This window comes from Solea solea, chromosome 4, assembly GCF_958295425.1.
Source record: "Solea solea chromosome 4, fSolSol10.1, whole genome shotgun sequence".
Classification (NCBI taxonomy): Eukaryota; Metazoa; Chordata; class Actinopteri; order Pleuronectiformes; family Soleidae; genus Solea; species Solea solea.
In genome coordinates, this window is record NC_081137.1 from 17,084,635 (window position 1) to 17,103,998 (window position 19,364).

Sequence of the window (19,364 nt, forward strand, 5' to 3'; positions counted from 1 at the left end):
ATAAAAGTACAATGGAGCACTGAAACCATGACAATCCTCAGAATCCGCGAGAGGCTTTTGTTCACAACCTACGACAAAGAATCATGACAGAGAAGAATAAAATATCACTGTTGCTAAAGAACTATTACACACTTGGCTTCTTTTGAAAGTGGTTACTTTGAAACCCTCAAGTTTCCTCACTGTGTTCCAGTAAAGAGAGAGTGACAATGAACAATAGCTCGACACAGATGACTTGACACCTCCACAGCCAAATGAGACACTGGCTAATGTTTTTATCCCGAATCAAATTACACTCTGTGTATTGGTGTCAACTTTTTTTTATCTATCACAACCTCTTTTTGGAGTGGTTTTCCAGTGAGTTGGTGCTTCACTTCCATTAAGATGATGGTTCAAATCAAAGCAGCACGAGCTGTGATATCTCTGTTCCCATGGTTTGATACATGAAGATCCTATGCCTGCCCGACCCCCACGTTGTAAACTTTAAGGCCCTTGTTTTTCATGCAGACAGGGATGACATCACTATATCCACAGAGAATAAATGGGCGAGTGTCCCGTTTCCTACGTGCTCAAGCCAGAGGCTGCCTGAATCCTCTGGAGAGTCTCCTGTTTTGTTAACCCATCTGACCTAGACAATGCCCCCAATACATTCATCATATGTGAACGGCAAACTATGGAGAATATCCAGACACTTCTCAAGTAATGACCTTGGGTTAAAGTCTGAGAACAACGTGCGACATCCTCAGGGCCCGAACACCTCTCCACGACCACAGAAGACTGGCTCAGTCGTACGAACCTGATCTTTGTGTGCAAAACTGAATGAATCAGCAAAAATGAAAAAGAACTCATAATGCTTGACAAGAAGATAAATGTAAGCAAACCCCCCCTGCAGCTCCCTGATAAATACACCTTGTACTGGTGAGGTGATAATGTTAAGTAAAAAAAAACATTTTCACCAATTTAGAAACTAAAACAACACTGTAGGAACACCGACACAGCTGCATGTGACTGAACAGACTGCACAGCCTGTGCACACCTTAAATTAGCAGTGCCAAGATCTATTATTTCCATATTCATGCAGCTTGTCTGCTGGCATGTGACTTACTGGATTGGGAAATCACTAACAGTTTCACAGTGTTTTCATTCTCCATTTGTGTCACTTCCTGGGTGCCGGACGTCCCCACTCTGCCCTTTTTCAGTCCTGCCGGCTCATCCTCTGATCCACTACTGTCCACCAAGATTCACTGGACATCTTCTCTAACAGAACTTGCCCCTGGCCCAACGCCCTCCGTGTCTTCTTTGACAGAGGAAAATACTCTGCTGCACACACACACACACACACACACAGACTCTTGTGTATATGTATACAGTACATGACATCATCTGGAAACAATACAGCAGATTGGTCAAATCTCTTTTCCACCCCTTTTTCACACTCCTCTCTTCCATACTCCATTTTTTTTCCCCTCACACACTCATTCATTTCACAATAGTAATATTGGACTGCTGTCTAATGTATGCTAAGCTGCTGCTGCTATGGCAACCACAGTGCAGGATTGAGACCCAGTTCAGGCATGTGGGGCGGCATGTGAGTGGGACATGGAGGGGGCTGAGCAGCCTTAACAGTAATACCCCTTCCCAAAGATGATGTACCAAGCTGGATGCATTCGTGACAACACAAAAAAATGACTAAATTACACACACACACACACACACACAGCAGTGGGGAAAACCCACATCATGTTGCTGATGCAGCAATGAGCGGGGGAGACGTTATTGGCTACCTGGACGGATGCATGTGAACAGGTGTACCTGCAGACGGAGCATTTTTTTTCCCCGAGAGGACTTGCTCTGAAAGTGTATCCTTGCCAAGCGACGAGGGAGCGGTGACTCACAGAAATAGTAAGGAACTGATGAATAAATGAGTCACCGCCTTAATTTCCATCCCTGATTGTATTATGTGTCAAAGGAGATCCCCGGGACATGTGGGAGATGAGTTCATCCTTATATGCGGAGAGTGCACAGCACGACTGTAATGTAGAGGGGATGAGTGACAACCTAACCGCGCTTGCAGGTCCTAATGTGATGACAGCACCTGTAGTCCAGCCCCTAATAATAAAGATAAATAACCATCTGTTATATGTGCATTTACTGCGTGTGTGTGAGGTTTGTCCTAAAAACATCCCTGTGAAGCATGCATGTTTACTGAAAACACAGATGCCCATGTACATTTTTGGGAATGCACATGCTTGTGAGTGTATATACGCGTGTGTGTGTGAGACAACAGTGCATGAACATGTGGGTGTGGGTGTACAGCTGTAGCAATGACGTAACTGGCTGAAAGCTGATACAGAGTGAGGGTAGTGGTCGTTGGAGCTGGGAGCTGAGAACTGAGGGGGGGGCTCCGTCAGCAAAGGAAAAACTGAATGGAAGGTTTCCAGCGGTGACGGTTAAGTGATGGCAGTCACCTAGTTGCTATGGGAGGATGTTGTGTGGGTGTGGGTTAAGGAGGGGGTGGGGTAGTGACTGTGCAAACTCATCCTATCGCTTCAGCTACAGCTCAGGCACGTCGACCGCTGGCTCCCCCGCCTCCTCTGCATGCGCATTCCCTTGTCATTTCTCCTTGAGGCATGGAGGAAGCCAAGTAGCCCCCCCCCAAATCATTATTAACACACACACTCCAGGCATACGCATGCATAAGCACACACACACACACAACCACAAACCAGATTCTCCAACTGTCAGAGCAGAGCACAGGGATTCACGTACAGTGAGTTTAATAAAGCGGGCAGAGGCATACTCAGGCAAAGAGAGAAGAAGAATATTGTGTGTGGTACTGCACGCGAACAAAAAAAGCTTGCACTCTCACACACACTCTGCATGCATCCCTGACTAACTATCCACAAACTAACAAGATTCTCAAGCCTTAACCTTAGGTGTGGTCCTTCTTTCCAAACACACACATACACACACACCTCCCCCCCCTTCACTCTGATGGGAAACATTCGGGGGAAGTCCACTCCAGAGTGCGTAGCGGTGGGCTTACCTGTCCAGGATGTCATGGCTGGACGTGGCTGTGGCTCCCAGCAGTCCTAGTGCTGCACTCCCCACCGCTGCAGCAGCCCCGCTGCCTGCCTCCATGATACTGACTCACTGCAATGTGCAGCCTGCCAGAGAAGCAGAGAGGGAGGGAGGGAGGGGGGAGTGTGAAGAGGTAGATCAGGAGGGAGAAAGACAGATGAGGTAGGAGAAATCACATGTAGAGGAAAGAGGGAGGAGGATGATGAGGGATAAAAACAGACAGGGAGGAAGGAGTGTGACAGATTAGATAAGACTTGGGGGGGGAATGTGTTGAAAATGGAAAAAAAAAAGAAAGAAAATGAGCGGGAAGATTGGCATGGGATAAGGATGAGAGCAGAGGGTGGGGAGAGGGAAGAGAGAGAAAAACAAATCACTGATTGTGTATAGAGTCTTGTAGATCAAACAAGTCATGCTGATGGAGCTTTACAAGGCAGAATTTCACTTAGGTGTGAACACATGGAGATTCTGGCGCACACATTCCAGTGTGAATCAACAGTCAAACAGCAACACTGGCTGCTCTGCTCTTCTGTACTGCACTGTACTGTGATGTACTTTACAGCCTGTGCTCTCTTTGATCACTCAATGGTCACATCTGACACTTTTTATTTAAAAATCCAACCCCCTCTATACCTGCACTGTTTAGAATTTTAGTCACTGCTGATTTCCCAATGTATAAAACTGCACCATCACAATTTCAAGCATTTCTAAAAGAGATAAGTCACACCCTGTCTCATTACCAATGCATTGCAATGCTTGTTATACCATGTCATGTTTTCCTATTAACTAAGAAACCCCAGTAAACACCCAGAGTATCATTCCTTATCTCTGTGTTCCACCATAACTTTTCCCTTTCTTAGTAATTCTTTTGCCCTTTGAAAAGCAGAACTCCTGTAACGATTTAAGCATCATATATACAGAATGTATATACAATTACTTATTTCAGGTAGCATAGTAAACCTTGTTTGGGTTGTGAGCTGCTGGTCTGAAGTCTTGAGTTTGGGTTTTTTTGAACGCAGAACACCGTCAGCCATGCACCTGTTGCACAGTACTAGCTGTCAATCGTGTGCTGCACATACATCGGTCATTACATGCCAAGTTTATTGGTCCATTTGACTGTAAATAGGATACAAATTAACAAAAAAGACTGTATTGAAGACCTGAAACTTTTGATTAAGACCAAGAAAATGTTGCTGAAATAAAAGATCAAATTAAAATAGGCAAATTTGTCAAAGGACTTGCATCAAAACAGATATCTTATGTATTCCCCCCCAATGGCCATTCCAAAAAAACTTAACTGTGGGTTTACTTTCCACTTTGTGTGCATCAGCATGTGTGGTTTAAGTGCTTTAGGGCTGAAACTAATGGTTTTTTTCATTATTGATGAATCTACTTTGGCTTGATTGTTTGACTGATCGTTAGGCAAGTATGAGTATGTCAATCATCTCTGTGAGCATCAATGTTTAATCAAGGACTCAATTAAAATCAACTCAGGTAACTACTTTTTTGGGCTGCACTACTCGAAGACAGGTAATAAAAAAAAGGGGGGAAGCTTCAGCTAGCTACAGTTAGCACGTTTTTCTCAGACAGTCTTTGTGTTTCTGTGTGCATTAGTATCTCTTGTTCAACACCTAATAATTTACTGTCATTACAGTTACTACTCTCCTCCCACTGAATCATCACTGTACCGTGACCACGGCGGCAAAACAAAAGCCTCAGTCTCTGGAATTGTTGCTGTATGACTGCAACAACAGGACAAACCTTCCAGTGAAATCCAAATGTCATGTTGTGAGCAGACGAAAATTAATGACAGGTTCACAGCAGGGACGACCCAATAAAACAGGGGACTGAGAAAAGAACGTGTAGCCCGTTTTCTGTGACCATCGTGGGCTGTGAGCTGTAATCCCAGGAGGATAACGCAAAGAAGAGTGAGCTGGAGAAAATGTGGGAGGACAGAATCCTCAAAAGCCACAGAGAAGCAGCTGTTTCTACTGGTGAGGAAAACTTAAACGGCATACATCATCCCCTGAGCTCTAGGTGGTGCAGGAAAGCATCAAAGATAGCATACTCTATATTTCATGAGTGACGGCAAACATGGAAGTGAGTGGTTTAATAACATATCGTGTAAAATGCAATAAATCCAATCTTAAATGCAGACGTTTCTAATGTACCAGGACTCTTCTGAAATTCCATAATCATGTTTTGAGCTCAAAGTGATTACGGGTCCGTGAAGCGTTCCAAAAATAACAAGGCAATAGAATGAATCATGAGTGATTAATCCTCACACTGGACCTATTAGAAACTAATGCGTCACCTTCTTTTGACCCGAGATCGTCTGCGCCATGAGAATATACCAGGGACGGAAAGATGATCAACTTCTGTGGCTCAATTTGAGCTCCGTACAAGAGTCCATCGACTTAAACCAATTCCGTATTGACCAGACAACGACAGCACATGCTATGAGCCAGTGAAAGATGTGACACGAGCATAGAGAGGGAGAGAGTTGTGGACACGAGCCACATGTTGAAATTCATCTCATGTCCTCGGCTACAGTAAAGTCACACTCCTAAATCACCCACTTTCATTGTGTGTCTGTGTGTGTGTGTGTGTGTGTGTGAGATGTGCATTTGCTATCTCTTTAGGATCTTTACTGGCAGAAACACCAACCTTGTCAGGACCATCAGTCCTCATGAAGATGAAAAACCTGGCCCTAATGAGGCAGAACCTCATTCCTGAGAAACTGGTTTAGGTTTAGGGCTAAGATTTAAACTGTTGTTAACTGGCTATTTTTAAGGTTTATTTAAGCCGTCTAAATGAATGGAAGTCAGTGCAGTGTGCTAATATGAATAGCTGCACAAACCTGTGTGTGTGTGTGTGTGTGTGTGTGTGTGTGTGTTGCAGGTAGACAAGAAAAAAGCGGGGAGTGCTTCCCATAAATCCATCCTGGTGCAGCCATAAAATGCATGACCTTGACAGCGCTTCAGATTGTACAAGTTTTTAGTTTTTTTTTGTTATTGGCATCTGTTGATTTTGATTACTTTGAATGATTTTAATTGTAACTTTACACATTTTTGTCCTTCTAAACTTATTAAATGCCGCTTAACTTAATTTTTCCATCAAGAAGTTAATACGCTTTTTGATATTTAGTTATTACATTTTTAATATGTGATGCAAAACACAGATTGGAGAGACAGACCATAAGTTTTGTTCAATAACGGTTAAAAGTGAGGATACTTGCCAATTATGTCTAAATGAACATAATTGGCTGTTATATAGTTGGAAGACATTCTACAGCCCAACTTTTTGGGGTGCCTAAATGCAGTGTAAAAAAAAAAAGACAGTGAGTGGCAAATTTTGGCAACATTACCTCAGATGTTGCCACGCAACTGAATTAATCTACGAACGAAAATTAAGTTTAAAAAAAGAAAGTGGGTATAACGTACAAAATCATGTAAGCAGAAGAGTCTGTAGTGTCATAGCAGAGCAGAGTGACTTGGACACAGTTTAAAAAGCCCCCTTTTCTGCTCATCTCACAATTAACGAGAACATGTGTCACCATGGCAACTGCGCACATCAAAAGGTGGTAACAGTTGTGCCTCAGAATGCCTAGCAAATATAGGCTACATAATGAGAGTGACTCTAAAAATGTCATTCAGACTGAGTTATCTTGATTTGGTTGAATTTATCTATTTTTATATAGAACATTTTTAACACTGCAGAGGTGTTATCGCCATGAAAGATACATGTCTGTTCCTTCTTGGTTTTGTATCAGATCTGCGTTTTACCTCCTCGCAGATATGACTGCTGAACTGCACCAAGCAATGTAAATGCACACTGGCTCTTCCGCATGAAATCAATACAAGGAAGCCAAAGTTCACTGACATGACCTTCTTCAGTTTAAGGCACAGCCACTGTGATTACTGTCCCCCGTGTTAGAGATGAATCACTAGTCCTACATCTTTGGTTTAATTCCCTGATGGCTGAAGGAAAAGCTATTTGACATGTCACTGGGCCCCAAACAACAGATGGTGTGTGACAATTAATGACCTTTATTTACTCCTGCTACCATTACCATCAGTCTGACTGCAGACCTCGACTGGTAGTGGCCAAATTATGACTAATGGGCTCGCTGTTACAATTGCTGTTAATTATTCATTTACTCATTTAATTCTATATGACAATGCAGATTCCTACGGAGCAAATCTAAAGCAATGTAAATTAGGTTGATTTTCATTATCAGTTTATCAGCGCTGGTTAATGTCTTTATTCATCACTGTAGTCGACTATATGAATTGCTAGTACTAATGCTCGCTATGAATCCTATACAGTCTTTTCAAACCAAAATCATCCTAATGGAGTAGATTTAACCAGTGAGTGTTTAGACTGTTCATGTAAACAAGGTAATGGTGAAAAAAGACCACAAAGGACTAGAAGGTGTGGAGGAAAGCACAGAGATCGTTGGACCATCGGGCACATTCTATCCCTTGCTCTTCTTTGCTCTTTTGCAGACACATCAGTTTTTTTTCCTCAAAAAAAAGATTGGCACAGTGCCCCCCGTGACCCTCATGTGGAGGATAAAGCGGTAGAAGATGGATAGATGGATGGATGGATGGTTTGGCTTTTCCCGAAACAACAAGGCGCAAATAACAATTATTTCCACAGACAATGTTCGCACATCGGCTGGCGAGACAGCGGTCCTTTTCAACCACCTATAGAGACCTAAACACAATGCTGAGGGTGAAACAGCTCGGAGAGCAGCCACATCGCCGCCAGCAGAGGCAACAGGTTACTTTAGCACAGGCATTTGATGAAGAGAGAAGACTAGCAAGCAGTGGAAAATAAATTACTGAAGAAGTTACCTTTAACTTCACAAAAGGTCCCTACTGTTGTTTAGCTTTTCAATTAAAAAAAAGAAAGAAAAAAACAGTCAGAGTGTACTTCAAGTAGTACAACCTTGTTGAATAGGCTTGCACTTGGCACAATTTGTGATTAAAAAGTGATTAAAATCTTTTCAGAAAGGTTCTTTGGCCTTAATTCTCTGTTCATTTTTTTTTTGCTTTTGGAAATAGTTTTGTACTGTTCAGCAACTTCAATTGCAGCCTTTGCAATTTACTGATTGTAAACTGCAGTTTTGATTTGAAAACTATTAACCCTAACACTAACCATCACTGCTGCAAAGTAAAGAATCCTTGCTGTTACACTAGTTAATGCCCTTTCAGTTTAGCTTGGGGTTTCGTAATCCAAAGCAATAAAACAATCAACCAACCAATATGTTTATGTGTCGCCTAAACAGTCCAGCTACTTGCAGTTTGTACTATTAGCTTATCAAATAAAAAAGCAGGGTGCCTACTAAAGTCATTCAGCAGTGGCAGCGTTCCAGGCCAACACTCCTCTATGCTTCATACTGCACTATTGATCACTACACTGTCTATACACTAGACTTTATTGCCACTTAAATTTTGGACCTTGCTGCAGGAGTCATTCAGTTTCGTGTCTCTTTCAGTTTAATTTGCTGCAGTAGGCAAACTGATACCAACTAAAACTGCTGTGGATAATTTGCAATAAGGTTGTTTTTATGTACATATACTGTATTAAAAAAAAACCACTATATGAACTTTACCTGGATCAAGTGATGATATCCCCCCTCCTCACCGTGTTTCTGAAACTGAGAGTGCAGTCACACATGCAGATAACTGGTGATCAGTATCTGGCCTGTGATGGATCTGTACTTTTGGGAGTACGTCCCCAACAAGCACACCCAGGTTTTTCAGTGTGTGCTTGAAGCTTATGAATCACTTCCTGCCTTGGATTTGAAACGGCACACTAAAGCCCCTTTTCCACCTATGGTCCCAGCTCGCTGCGGCAACTTTGTTTTACACACGAGTCGTGACACACACAAGCGGGTGACTAGTGACTTGTAAAGCAGTTGTTTTCAGTGTAACTGAATCATTAGAATCAGTAAATTCAAAAGGATTTGCTCAGTACTTCCTCCACATTTTAAGGATTGTTAAGTCTTTTTAACCGACGGCGGAAAGTTAGCAGCAAGATGAGAGTAGGCCAAAAACAATAGGTGTGGGGTCATTTTCGATGACAGTAAACAGTATGGAGGAAAAGCTGATTGTTGAAGACAGTGCAAACTGAGGCATGAAATAGAACACACTGAACCAAATCACTGATACTGTTGGCGTACAGAAGATTATATGCTCAACACAACAGAATATTACTGATTCAGTGGCCACAGGACATAGCTCAGAACTGATCCTTCATTTGCCCCTTCTTTGGTCTCCCCAAACTTTGAAGCAACAAAGCAGATACTTTCTGTAAGTGTAAAATCAATGTTGCTTTGAAAACTGGCGACATCATTTGTGCAATGCTGTGCCTGAAAGCCCCGTTAGCCATAAAAGCCTTTTAATACACTGCGGCATGTGGTCGGTGCACGGGAGAGGAGGCAGAGGATTTGGTAAAACTAGACAACATTTGGGTTAGCATCATGAAAGTTAATCTCACAGGCAGGAGAACACAAGAGGCTGCCAGCAGCCGAAGATGAAGTTAAACCTCTCTACGTCAGTGCAATTGTTAAACAGGATGGGGAGTGAATTCACTTGGGTAAGAGTATTGTACCACTTTTAGTGATTAGAAAAGATAGGAGAGAAAAGAAAAACAGAGCTGATGGCATATTCCTCCAAACTGAGGCCAAATATCAACACAATCTAAAACTGTAAATAATATCTGCTTGAACAAGTCACAATCTAATCTATATTCACTACCTGACTCATTGGGGATGGGTGTAGTCTAAAATTGAGGCTAACCTGATTTCAACAGTGCTCGTTCACCATCAGATATACAGTTAGACCTTGGTGGCCTCATCATAGACAGGGATGAGGTCATTAAAACACTATTTTGTGTGCATAGCAGAGGCTGCGAGAGAGACCGGAGACAGATAACATCCCTTTTTTCCCAAGTTTTAACTGTGTAAGCGAACAAAATCTTTTGCAATATACAGGCAAAGTGGAGTGATTAATGACCTTGGAGCCGATTTAAAAGCTCTTGAGTCGAGGCAAGTGCTAAAACTCGTCTTCATAATTAGCAGGCAAAAATCAGATAAGGCATGCAATCACAACAGCGCTCCACAGGGCAAACACATTTAGTGAATTAGAGGAGGAGATAATACAATTGAAGGCGATATGTGGATGTAAATTACCAAGTTGAAAAAATTAGCGAGCCAGAGAGTCAGAAATGACATCAAGTGCACATACACACTCTTTCATTATGCAACAACCACAGTAATCATTACAGGCTGAGATACCAGGACAAGGTAATTTACTTGTATCTTTATACATCGAGCAGTGTCAACCTCGGAGACATTTAGGTGTTGGAGCAAAGCTGAGTAAAACGCAGATCAAAGGAGAAACAGAGAGGATGAGAGGGTGGCAGAAATGTACCTGAAAACACTTGATTTAGCACACCTACAGCCAGTGCTGAGGAAGTTCAACCCTCATTTTTGCAATGACATGGTTGACATTTGCTTAACATTTTCACTGGCATCATAAGCAAAGCAACAAACGGATGCTTTCCAAAAACCCTTTACAACTTTCACTTTTAGTGCGTTCACATGTGAGATTCATTCTAAGGTCACGGATCAATCGTATGTGGATTCATGTAATTTAGAGCTGCAACTAACAATTATTTTCACAATCAATCAATCTGTCGATCATTTTCTTGATTAATCGAGGAATCATTAAATGTCGTAAAATGTCAGAAAATGTTGAAAAACATTGATTAGTGTTTGTCAAACCTGGAAATGATGATGATCTCTAATGTCTTGTTTCGTCCACAAACCAAAATGATTTGGTTTTAATTATTTATTTGTTATATGGAGCAAAAAAAAAAACTGAAAAAAAAATAAACATTTAAGAAGCTGAAACAATCATAAATCTTGTTTGAATAGTGAAAAAAGTTGACGATTAATTTAGTAATCAACTAATTGTTTCAGCTCTAATGCAATTACAACAGCAGTGATGTCAACAACAACACAACTGATATCAACGTTAGACCCAAATATAGAGCAGTTTTTGTGTTGAGCAGGTGTCCAGGCTTTCGATTTTAGGATTCAGCATTTTTTTTTGCTTGTTTGTTTGTTTTGGGTGGAGCAGTGAATATCACTCACAGCAGTGAATGTCACACTTCTTCTTACAGTTGCGTTGAAGGGGGAACAAAATGCAGAAGACAGCTGTCTGGAAACACATTAATGTAAGTGATGACAAGACAATACTGAGTCACGCTATCTTGACAAATGGAGCCGCTTGGCGTGAGGCAATGCAATGCAAAAAAATAAAGTATTGCATTTTAACAGTAAAACAAAAAGCTCAACAAACATGTTATTCTGCCGTCACATATTTTCGACACTTTCACGCGGGTAGCTGTTTAGCAACTACAGTTAACTGCGGTTCCTGGGACTTAAGTTTAACGTTACGTGTGTGTGCGAGATAACAAAAAGGTGTGTGATCATGAAGCAGCACTGGCGTCACGCCACCTCTCTTGTATGACAATTATCTGGTCATCTCACATGTGACAGGGAGCAACGCGCACTGCAAAATATGCTGACACTCTGTGTTTAATCAGCTGACACGGGTGCAACGACCAGCAGAGGATCCTGTTTACTGTAAACCGCTGTGAGCAGTGTCATCTCACGTGGGAATATAGAGTCAAGGTGAAAACGAGTTACATATAAATGGTTACAGGCTGAAGAAGAATGGAGAACTTTCGGATGCAAATTTAGTTTATTATTGTAACTCATGACTCTGTCACATGGGTGGAAGACACAGACAGCAAAGCTAAGAGGATTTCTTTAATGCTGTTCCATTTTGGGCTATTCTGGCCAATCCTCTAATGTAACTGTATTTTCCACTTAAATAGAGCACATACATTATAAGTACAGCTCGTATTTGATCCATGAACCAATGTGTCTCAGTTATTGCTCGACCACATGGTCTATTTCCTTCTATTCTAATTATTTTCTTTTTTTTTTTAAATCATTGTGAAGATGCACAAGATGGCAAGCTGTGTACCAAATACCTGTTCCATCTGTGGTGAATGGTTACATTTTTTAATTACACGGTTAACAATCAATTATTAGATTACTCAAAATCAATTTCAATCATCGACTAATTGAAGTAAACTCAACAAGGCAACAAGGGGATGTTGTAAATTAGAGGTTAGGGAGGGGGTCAACGATAGTCACCTGTCCCTTACATTTTATGGACAAAAGAATTTATACTTTATTTATTGAGGAAATAAGCGGCAAATTAATCAATAACGAACATCATCAACAACCCTTACACGGACAGTGCCTAAGTGAAAGATGCCAGAATCAGGTGCAGCAACTACAGATCAGTTAAAAGTAGCCAGAGATTAAATCTAAGTTAGGTTTTTTTTTCGTTTGTTTCACTGAAGTGCAATCCAACACTGTTCTGCCATGTTTCAGAACGCAAACAGTCGTGAAGACTTAAAATGTCAAATGACAAAAAAGGAAGCATTGTGCAAAAATAAATAAAGTTTGATCAAAATATCAATCTTGCAAATTAAGAAGTGAGTCAGTAGTTACACAGAAAATAGGCACACACAAGTACGAGCAACACAGTGTTAACAAATCATTCATTTTACAATGCTTATACTTGTAAGCCTAGTTGAGGGGAACAGTAAAACTACAACAGTTGTTTTTATATCTGCACTTTTAATTATTCAGGCAGACGTAACCTACATCCACTCCACAGCTTTACTGGAATCTATTTATTTAATTGCAATATTGACTTGGCAGCAGTGGTACATTCTGATCACTTGGCACCCCAAACTAGACGAACAAGACATTGGGAGAAATATGCTAACTTCACTGAGCCGTGGTGTTCATGTTTGTTTTTTTTTAATGGCCTCTGCAGAGCAACTATGCTGTGGCCCTGCCATTGAATTATTCTGAGTGTGAAGTGCATTGCTGAGGTGTGTCACCCCCACGGCGGAGAATGGAACGAGAACAGAAGGTGAGCAGTTACTCTGCATCCAGCATGGCGTGCTGACTCACTGTGACAAACACCAAGTGATTCATCAGGGATGCTTTCAATAGAATCGCCTGGAAAGATATGGTGAAAAAATGCGGGTGGGTTCAGCTGAAACTGATCCTCGGACCAAGATTGGCATTTCTCATGTCAATTATCTTGTGTTTGCATTTGCAAAGACAGAAAGACACACTGACACAAGCCTACGGCTCACTGACTCGATGCGTCCCTGCACGTCGCGGCTGCATTACTTTCCCTCCGGCTCTGATTAATGAGGTCAGGCGAGGTTGCCGGAGTGCAACTCTCTCACTAAAAGCAAATCGGGTTTTCACACCAGAAACGATAAAAACCCAGAGAGTCATTTATTTCAGTTATTTTGTCCATTAATCACAGACAATTCATTTGTGTTACTAAAGATACAAACAATAGACAGTTAAACAATAAAACAGTGCAGTTTATCAACTACATGCTGCCATCGATGTTGTTGTCTCATTGTTACTCATCATTTAAATGAAGCTATACACTTTGCAATATAGCATCACAATGCATCACTGATACATGATGTCATTGTTTTTCTGCCCAAACTTATTTGTCAGTTTAGTAACAAAGTAATAATTAAGCCGACATTATCCTCCAAATGATATATAAACAAGCAGAAATTGTGATTCTTCCTGAGAGACAGCATTTTTCAACTGTGACCCCTTTGGGCAACGGGGACATTTTCTGCTAGTTACCCACCTAACATCCTTCAGTGGCAGCCTAGAGGTTTCCTACTGCTGCGTCGCTCATGCACTCACCAAATCAGCAGGATATTGATCGGGCTGACAGGCAACAATGACCCTAATTCCTTCGGCGGTGCATATTCATGAGGCAATTTGGAGCTTTACGGGAATTAGGCCATGACCAAGCAGTCTGCTCAGCATCCCTGAGTGACATTAACACCTTTTGTTGTTCAAGTAGATGCAACTGCAGACAAGCACCACACCCTTCATCGTTATAAGAAGCTGCAAATGCCAAACCGTTGGATGTTTTAATGACAAATGCTAGAAATATTAGTGTAGAGAACAATTAACATGAACTGGGGGACACAGTACCTTCAAATCATTCCTCAACTGGCAAATTAACCATAATCACATACAATTACACAGCATTTCAGGTTTGGTCAATAGGACAGGATGCAAAACTGATGTCCACATCTATCTCATCAGACCTCTCCATCATCAGCCAGGCTGCAATTAGGTGTCCCAGATCAAACTCGAGACCAAAATCAATGTGCAACTACGCTTTTACAACTCTTTTACCAGATTGCATTTTTTAATCCCCCTCCTCATGACCGCCACCTGATTCCTTCTCTAAAGTCTCCCGTCTTCAGCCTCAGGAGGCTAGACGTCAGGACAGTGACCTTGTTCATTCAATTCACCCTCGTAAGATGAATACTAAAGTCTGTCTGCCAAGGGACGGTGTTGGGTATCACATCCAGACGCTTTATAGACAATTTAACAGCTCTGTGCATCGGGGCTGGCTGGGATTAAGCGAGTCATTCAGTCTTTAAAACACCCTAAAGCAACATTTTTTTTATTAACAGTGAAACTATGATACGATTTTAATTTTTGCTGCACTAAGAAAGGGGTTCGCGGTGCAGTTGAATTTGAGGTGCAGTTGAATTTGAACTACAGATGAACTTTCATTTCAAGTTATTGAATGGTTTTGGTTCTTCGTGTAATGTCATGGGGGGAAGCATCGGATCAAATATTCGCTGTAATCACCCAGAGAGGGGCAATAACGAGTTTTTAGTTTATTTCAGTTGTATTGGTGTACTCTCAAAAGAGATCATCCTGGTTTAGCCAGTAGTTAACCAGTTTCATCTGTGATTAATAAAAAAAAAAAAAATAATAATAATAATAATAATAATAATTCCAACTTTATTCACTTGCTAGGGTCTTGTTTAGTTTAAGTGAACTAATATGCTTTGAACTGCAGGTTTATAAACACATGCATAAATGCAAAGCAGCTCTCCACAGATGCGTAATCTGGAAATAATGACCCATACATGACCCTTAATGCTAACAGCTATGCTCATGGCTGGAATATGAATGGGCGTCTTAGCATTGTGCATGAAATGACGCATCTCTGGCAGAAATAGAGCAGAGAAAAAAAAGAAATGTTCAAGTTTACACCGGAATTGTGTTCCCACTGATTCCGATTGGAGCAGAAGCCGGGGGAAACCCACAAGCATTGACCCTGGGAGTTAATGTCGCTAGTTAAAAACCCATTTAAACTGTTTTCTTACCAGAGGAAATGGGTGTAGATTTCTTTATCTCACCGTCATGTTAATGATTCACCTTAAGACTATTATTTGCCGATAAAATATTTGTTAATAACCAAGTTGAGAATGTCAGTTTCATTTCCTTTGTGTCATTTCCCTCAGACCTTTTTCTTGGACCTTGCGTGCTGTGTATGTACGTTTAGTACCAGCAGAGGGAGTATATCATCTGAAGTACAAACAATACTGGCAGAAGTAGTAAAAAAGCAGGGGAACAAATGAGAGGCGAGACTGAGTGCCCTCTGAGGTGCACCTGAGCCAGGGCATAATGCTGCCGCAGTTGTGATTGAGGTGGAGGACAGTGCAGCTACAGCCGTGCTGCTTCTCTTTATGGACTGAAAGCAAATGCACCGCAATCCCCCAGGTTGGCCAGGCAGTGTCCAAGTATCCCAGAGACACTAATGAGGGTGTTCTTTGCAGGCTGAATTAACTAGCCAACACATGTATTTCTATTATTTATTGATAAACAGACTATTGAATAGGGATGGGTCAGAATATCGATTTGGTGATAGATATCAAACATTTCCTGCCAGTTCCACTCGCCAGGCGACGCTACATGCGGAAATAGATGCCCCATCCACATTCAATACATAGACTTTATGTAGTTTGTTTTTCCTGTTGTGAATAAATTGAGAAGTTTTGTAACTTTTCACAGATGTTTTTTTCTTTCTTCAGTTAGACAGATATCGTTAGGTATCACTAGATGCTTGTCTTGCAATATATTGATCACCACAGCACCGTTGTATTGGTATCGTGGACCATGTAACGCAGATCATATTGTATTGCATCATGACGTACCCTGTGCTTGCCACCCCTACTATTGAATATTAACTACCAATTACAGAAAAGGCATGACATTTCCAACCCCGCTCTCATTCCTCTGGCATTTTTCATAAACTTGTCACCTCTCAGCAAAAAAACTTCCAACAGCCCCAGGGCCCTCCTGCAGGTAAAACTTGGCTAACCAAACACTTTCAAGGCTGAACTTAATATGAAAGGCTCACTCTCAAACACTCGCTGTAAGCCTAGTATCACTAAGCCTACACATTCCATCCCTCACCTATGGCCATGAGCTGTGGGTAATGACCGAAAGAACAAGATACAAAAGGCGTAAATGGGTTTTCTACACAGGGTGGCTGGGCTTAGCCTTAGAGATAGGGTGAGGAGCTCAGAAATCCGGGAGGAGCTCAAAGTAGAGCCGCTGCTCCTCCGCATTGAGAGGCGCAAACTGAGGGGATTTGGGCATCAGGATTTGTGCATCGGCTTCAATTATGAATAGTTATTCTCAGACAAGGCTTTAATCTAATGTTACCAGCACTGACACTAGGTACACTAATACAAGACCATGGGTGAACGGCTTCAAAAATGACTTACTGCTACATTATTTATCGGTGCCGTTTTGAGATCTTCACATTCTCAAAAAAGTTGTTTTAGTGCTCACAAAACACTGGTCTTGTGTGGATAAAACCCCTCCCTGGTTTTCATGGGTGCACCCCCTAAGTACACTCAAGCCAAATGTAAGTGCTAAATGTGGTGGATTGGGCTAGAGGGGGATGAGGCATCTCATCAGATCTCCAAAACATGATATTTAAACATAAAACACTAGTTTGCTGATAGGAATAACTAGGCAGATCTTCTTCTGGCACAAAATAAGTTACCGACAGGCATGTTGTAACAACACACGAGTTGAACTTGACCTTAATGTAACGAGACAACATGACAACCTTCAACCTAATTAGCGGAATGAGGAAAGGAAAGAGGTCATATGGGGGGCGGGGCATGTTGAAAGTGGGTGGCCAAGTTACACTCTCAGTGAGCGCACAATTGTGACCCACTAGGCAACTCTTGTTGACCCAGTGAGAATTTTCCCTCACTGGATCTTTGGTGCCAGACGCTCCTGGGGCTTTTTACAGCATCCTGGAGCTCAAGAGCTTGTCCTGGAAACAAATAAAACCAGGCTACAGAGGAACGCTTAAATAGAGACACATGGAGGGATGGCATGGCAACAACACTGTAACCGTAACACAGATTGAAAAATGTTCTCCAAATGTCCTAAATGAATGTGGTCCTGACATAAAGAAATTCACTCAAGGTCATGACAGGTCTCTTTTAGACCTAATATGTGACTATCCTCGGCAGTAAAAGGTATATTAACGACACAAATGGTTTAAAGTTTAACTTGGGAGCTGTTTTACTCTTATCTTAAGCCTCGTCACTCTGAAAATCTTCAGAATAGCTCAAAAGGTTGCATCATGCTCTCACAGAATGCATTTCTGAGAGAGGGGAACTTAACAGTTCAGGGTCACTTGTAACATTTCACTTTAATGGCTTTGATTTCGCATTTATAGGCCTTAACATTCAATAAATGATTAATCATTTTCACTTAAATGTTCACATCGTCTCACTTATTTTTTGTCATGCAGAGCCAGAACAATTATTTCCTCTCTGACAGTCATGACGGGTCAAAGCCTGTCATCCCACACCGGCTTCCTTGGTATCATGAGCAGAAGTTGCCAGCTCCCTCTACACAGATGCCAGATTGTGTTCTTTTGGAGAATGTTGACATTTTACTTTCAGACATGTGGGGTCAACGTCTGTCCGTTTCTGGTCTTGAAAAGTTTTGACTGCACTCTGCTCTAGGACTAAACAAATCGAGGACCATACCTAATTATTCATTGCGGTATCATTTCGTTAAGCCAAGCTTCAGTGTGTAATAGATTTAAAATGTAATGGACCATTATCATACGACACCATCAAAATATCAACTACTCTGTAGCCGAATACAATAATAGAACTTAAGAACATAGAACAACAAAAATGTAAACATGATCACAAAAGCTATGACTGGAACACAAGGGGGACAACATGAATTCAAAAAAACAATGACAGAGATAAAGAAAGAGCATGCTCATCAATTAGGTATTCTTTCCTCTGGTGTCCAAGATGCTTGACAGTAATTGGTTAACCGGATATGCTAATCTTTGCAGTGCACTGCCTGTTTTGCCACAGAAAAATGAGGCATTACAAGGCCACAGTGCTGTAAAGTCTTCAGAAAGAGCGTGTCAGCCTAACGTTGCCTCATCCTACAGGGAAATTTAAAGCTTGACAGGTCCGATGTGTCTGGTTACAGCTGCTCAGCTGTTTTTGACCGAGGCTTCAGACAGACAGCCAGTCAATTTGACAGTTTCCTGAATGAAAATTAAAGATGACATTGATATTCTTCATAATAAATTGACTACGAGGCTAACCCCGGCACATTTTGATTTGTCAATATGTGAAATTAAAGGTGGTACTTTTTTAGCTTAGATTTGAAGTGTGCTGGCAAAGTTGCAGGAAATCATCATCAGTTACAGTTATTGTTTGTTGGTTGTGTCTTTTCATGGCAAAGTGAATTCAAACAGGGTTGGACTCACTCTGCTTCTGCTTCTTCAGGGCTATCACTGCCAAATATGTTTATCAAGTCCAACTAAGAGTAAGCAAGACTTTATTTGGCATTATTAATCAACACTTCGATAATTTAAATCAAGTGATCTGAGCGTGCGAGCGAGAGAGCGAGAGAGAGACTCCTCTAGGGTCAGTTTACAGTCTTTGCTAATTCTGTCCCATCACTGAAAGCTTCTGACAGATCATAGGATAAACGATGGGACAATATCAGTTTTCTGTGTCCGATACTGATATCACAAACTACAAATACCGATATAAGTCTGAAACCGTCATTTTAGACCATTTTTGAACTATGAAGCTTTTAATTTCAATCGTTTTCTCATGCTCATGCCTATTGCAGCTTTAATTACTTACATTTATTATTAGTTTATGTGTGTCTTGTACTACATCTTTCGCTTACTCCTGTATTTGACAACTTGTTTTCCCTTTGGCACCGTTATGTGCTGCAATGACCCAGTTTCCCCCTCAAAGAT

The 19,364-nt window shown here is 41.3% G+C and overlaps 1 protein-coding gene across 4 annotated transcripts in view; it reads right to left on the minus strand.

Moving 5' to 3' along the window:
• arhgap32b (Rho GTPase activating protein 32b) overlaps positions 1 to 19,364 on the minus strand; it is a 96,290-nt gene that overhangs the window by 68,006 nt on the left and 8,920 nt on the right. For 3 of the 4 annotated variants that reach the window (XM_058626901.1, XM_058626902.1, XM_058626900.1), the window contains exon 2: positions 3,044 to 3,164. The exons of the other annotated variant lie outside the window; for it this stretch is intronic. In XM_058626901.1, the coding sequence (XP_058482884.1) occupies positions 3,044 to 3,138 (95 nt within the window). In that variant the 5' untranslated portion in view covers positions 3,139 to 3,164. The remainder of the gene's footprint in view (positions 1 to 3,043; positions 3,165 to 19,364) is intronic. 4 annotated transcript variants of the gene reach the window in all.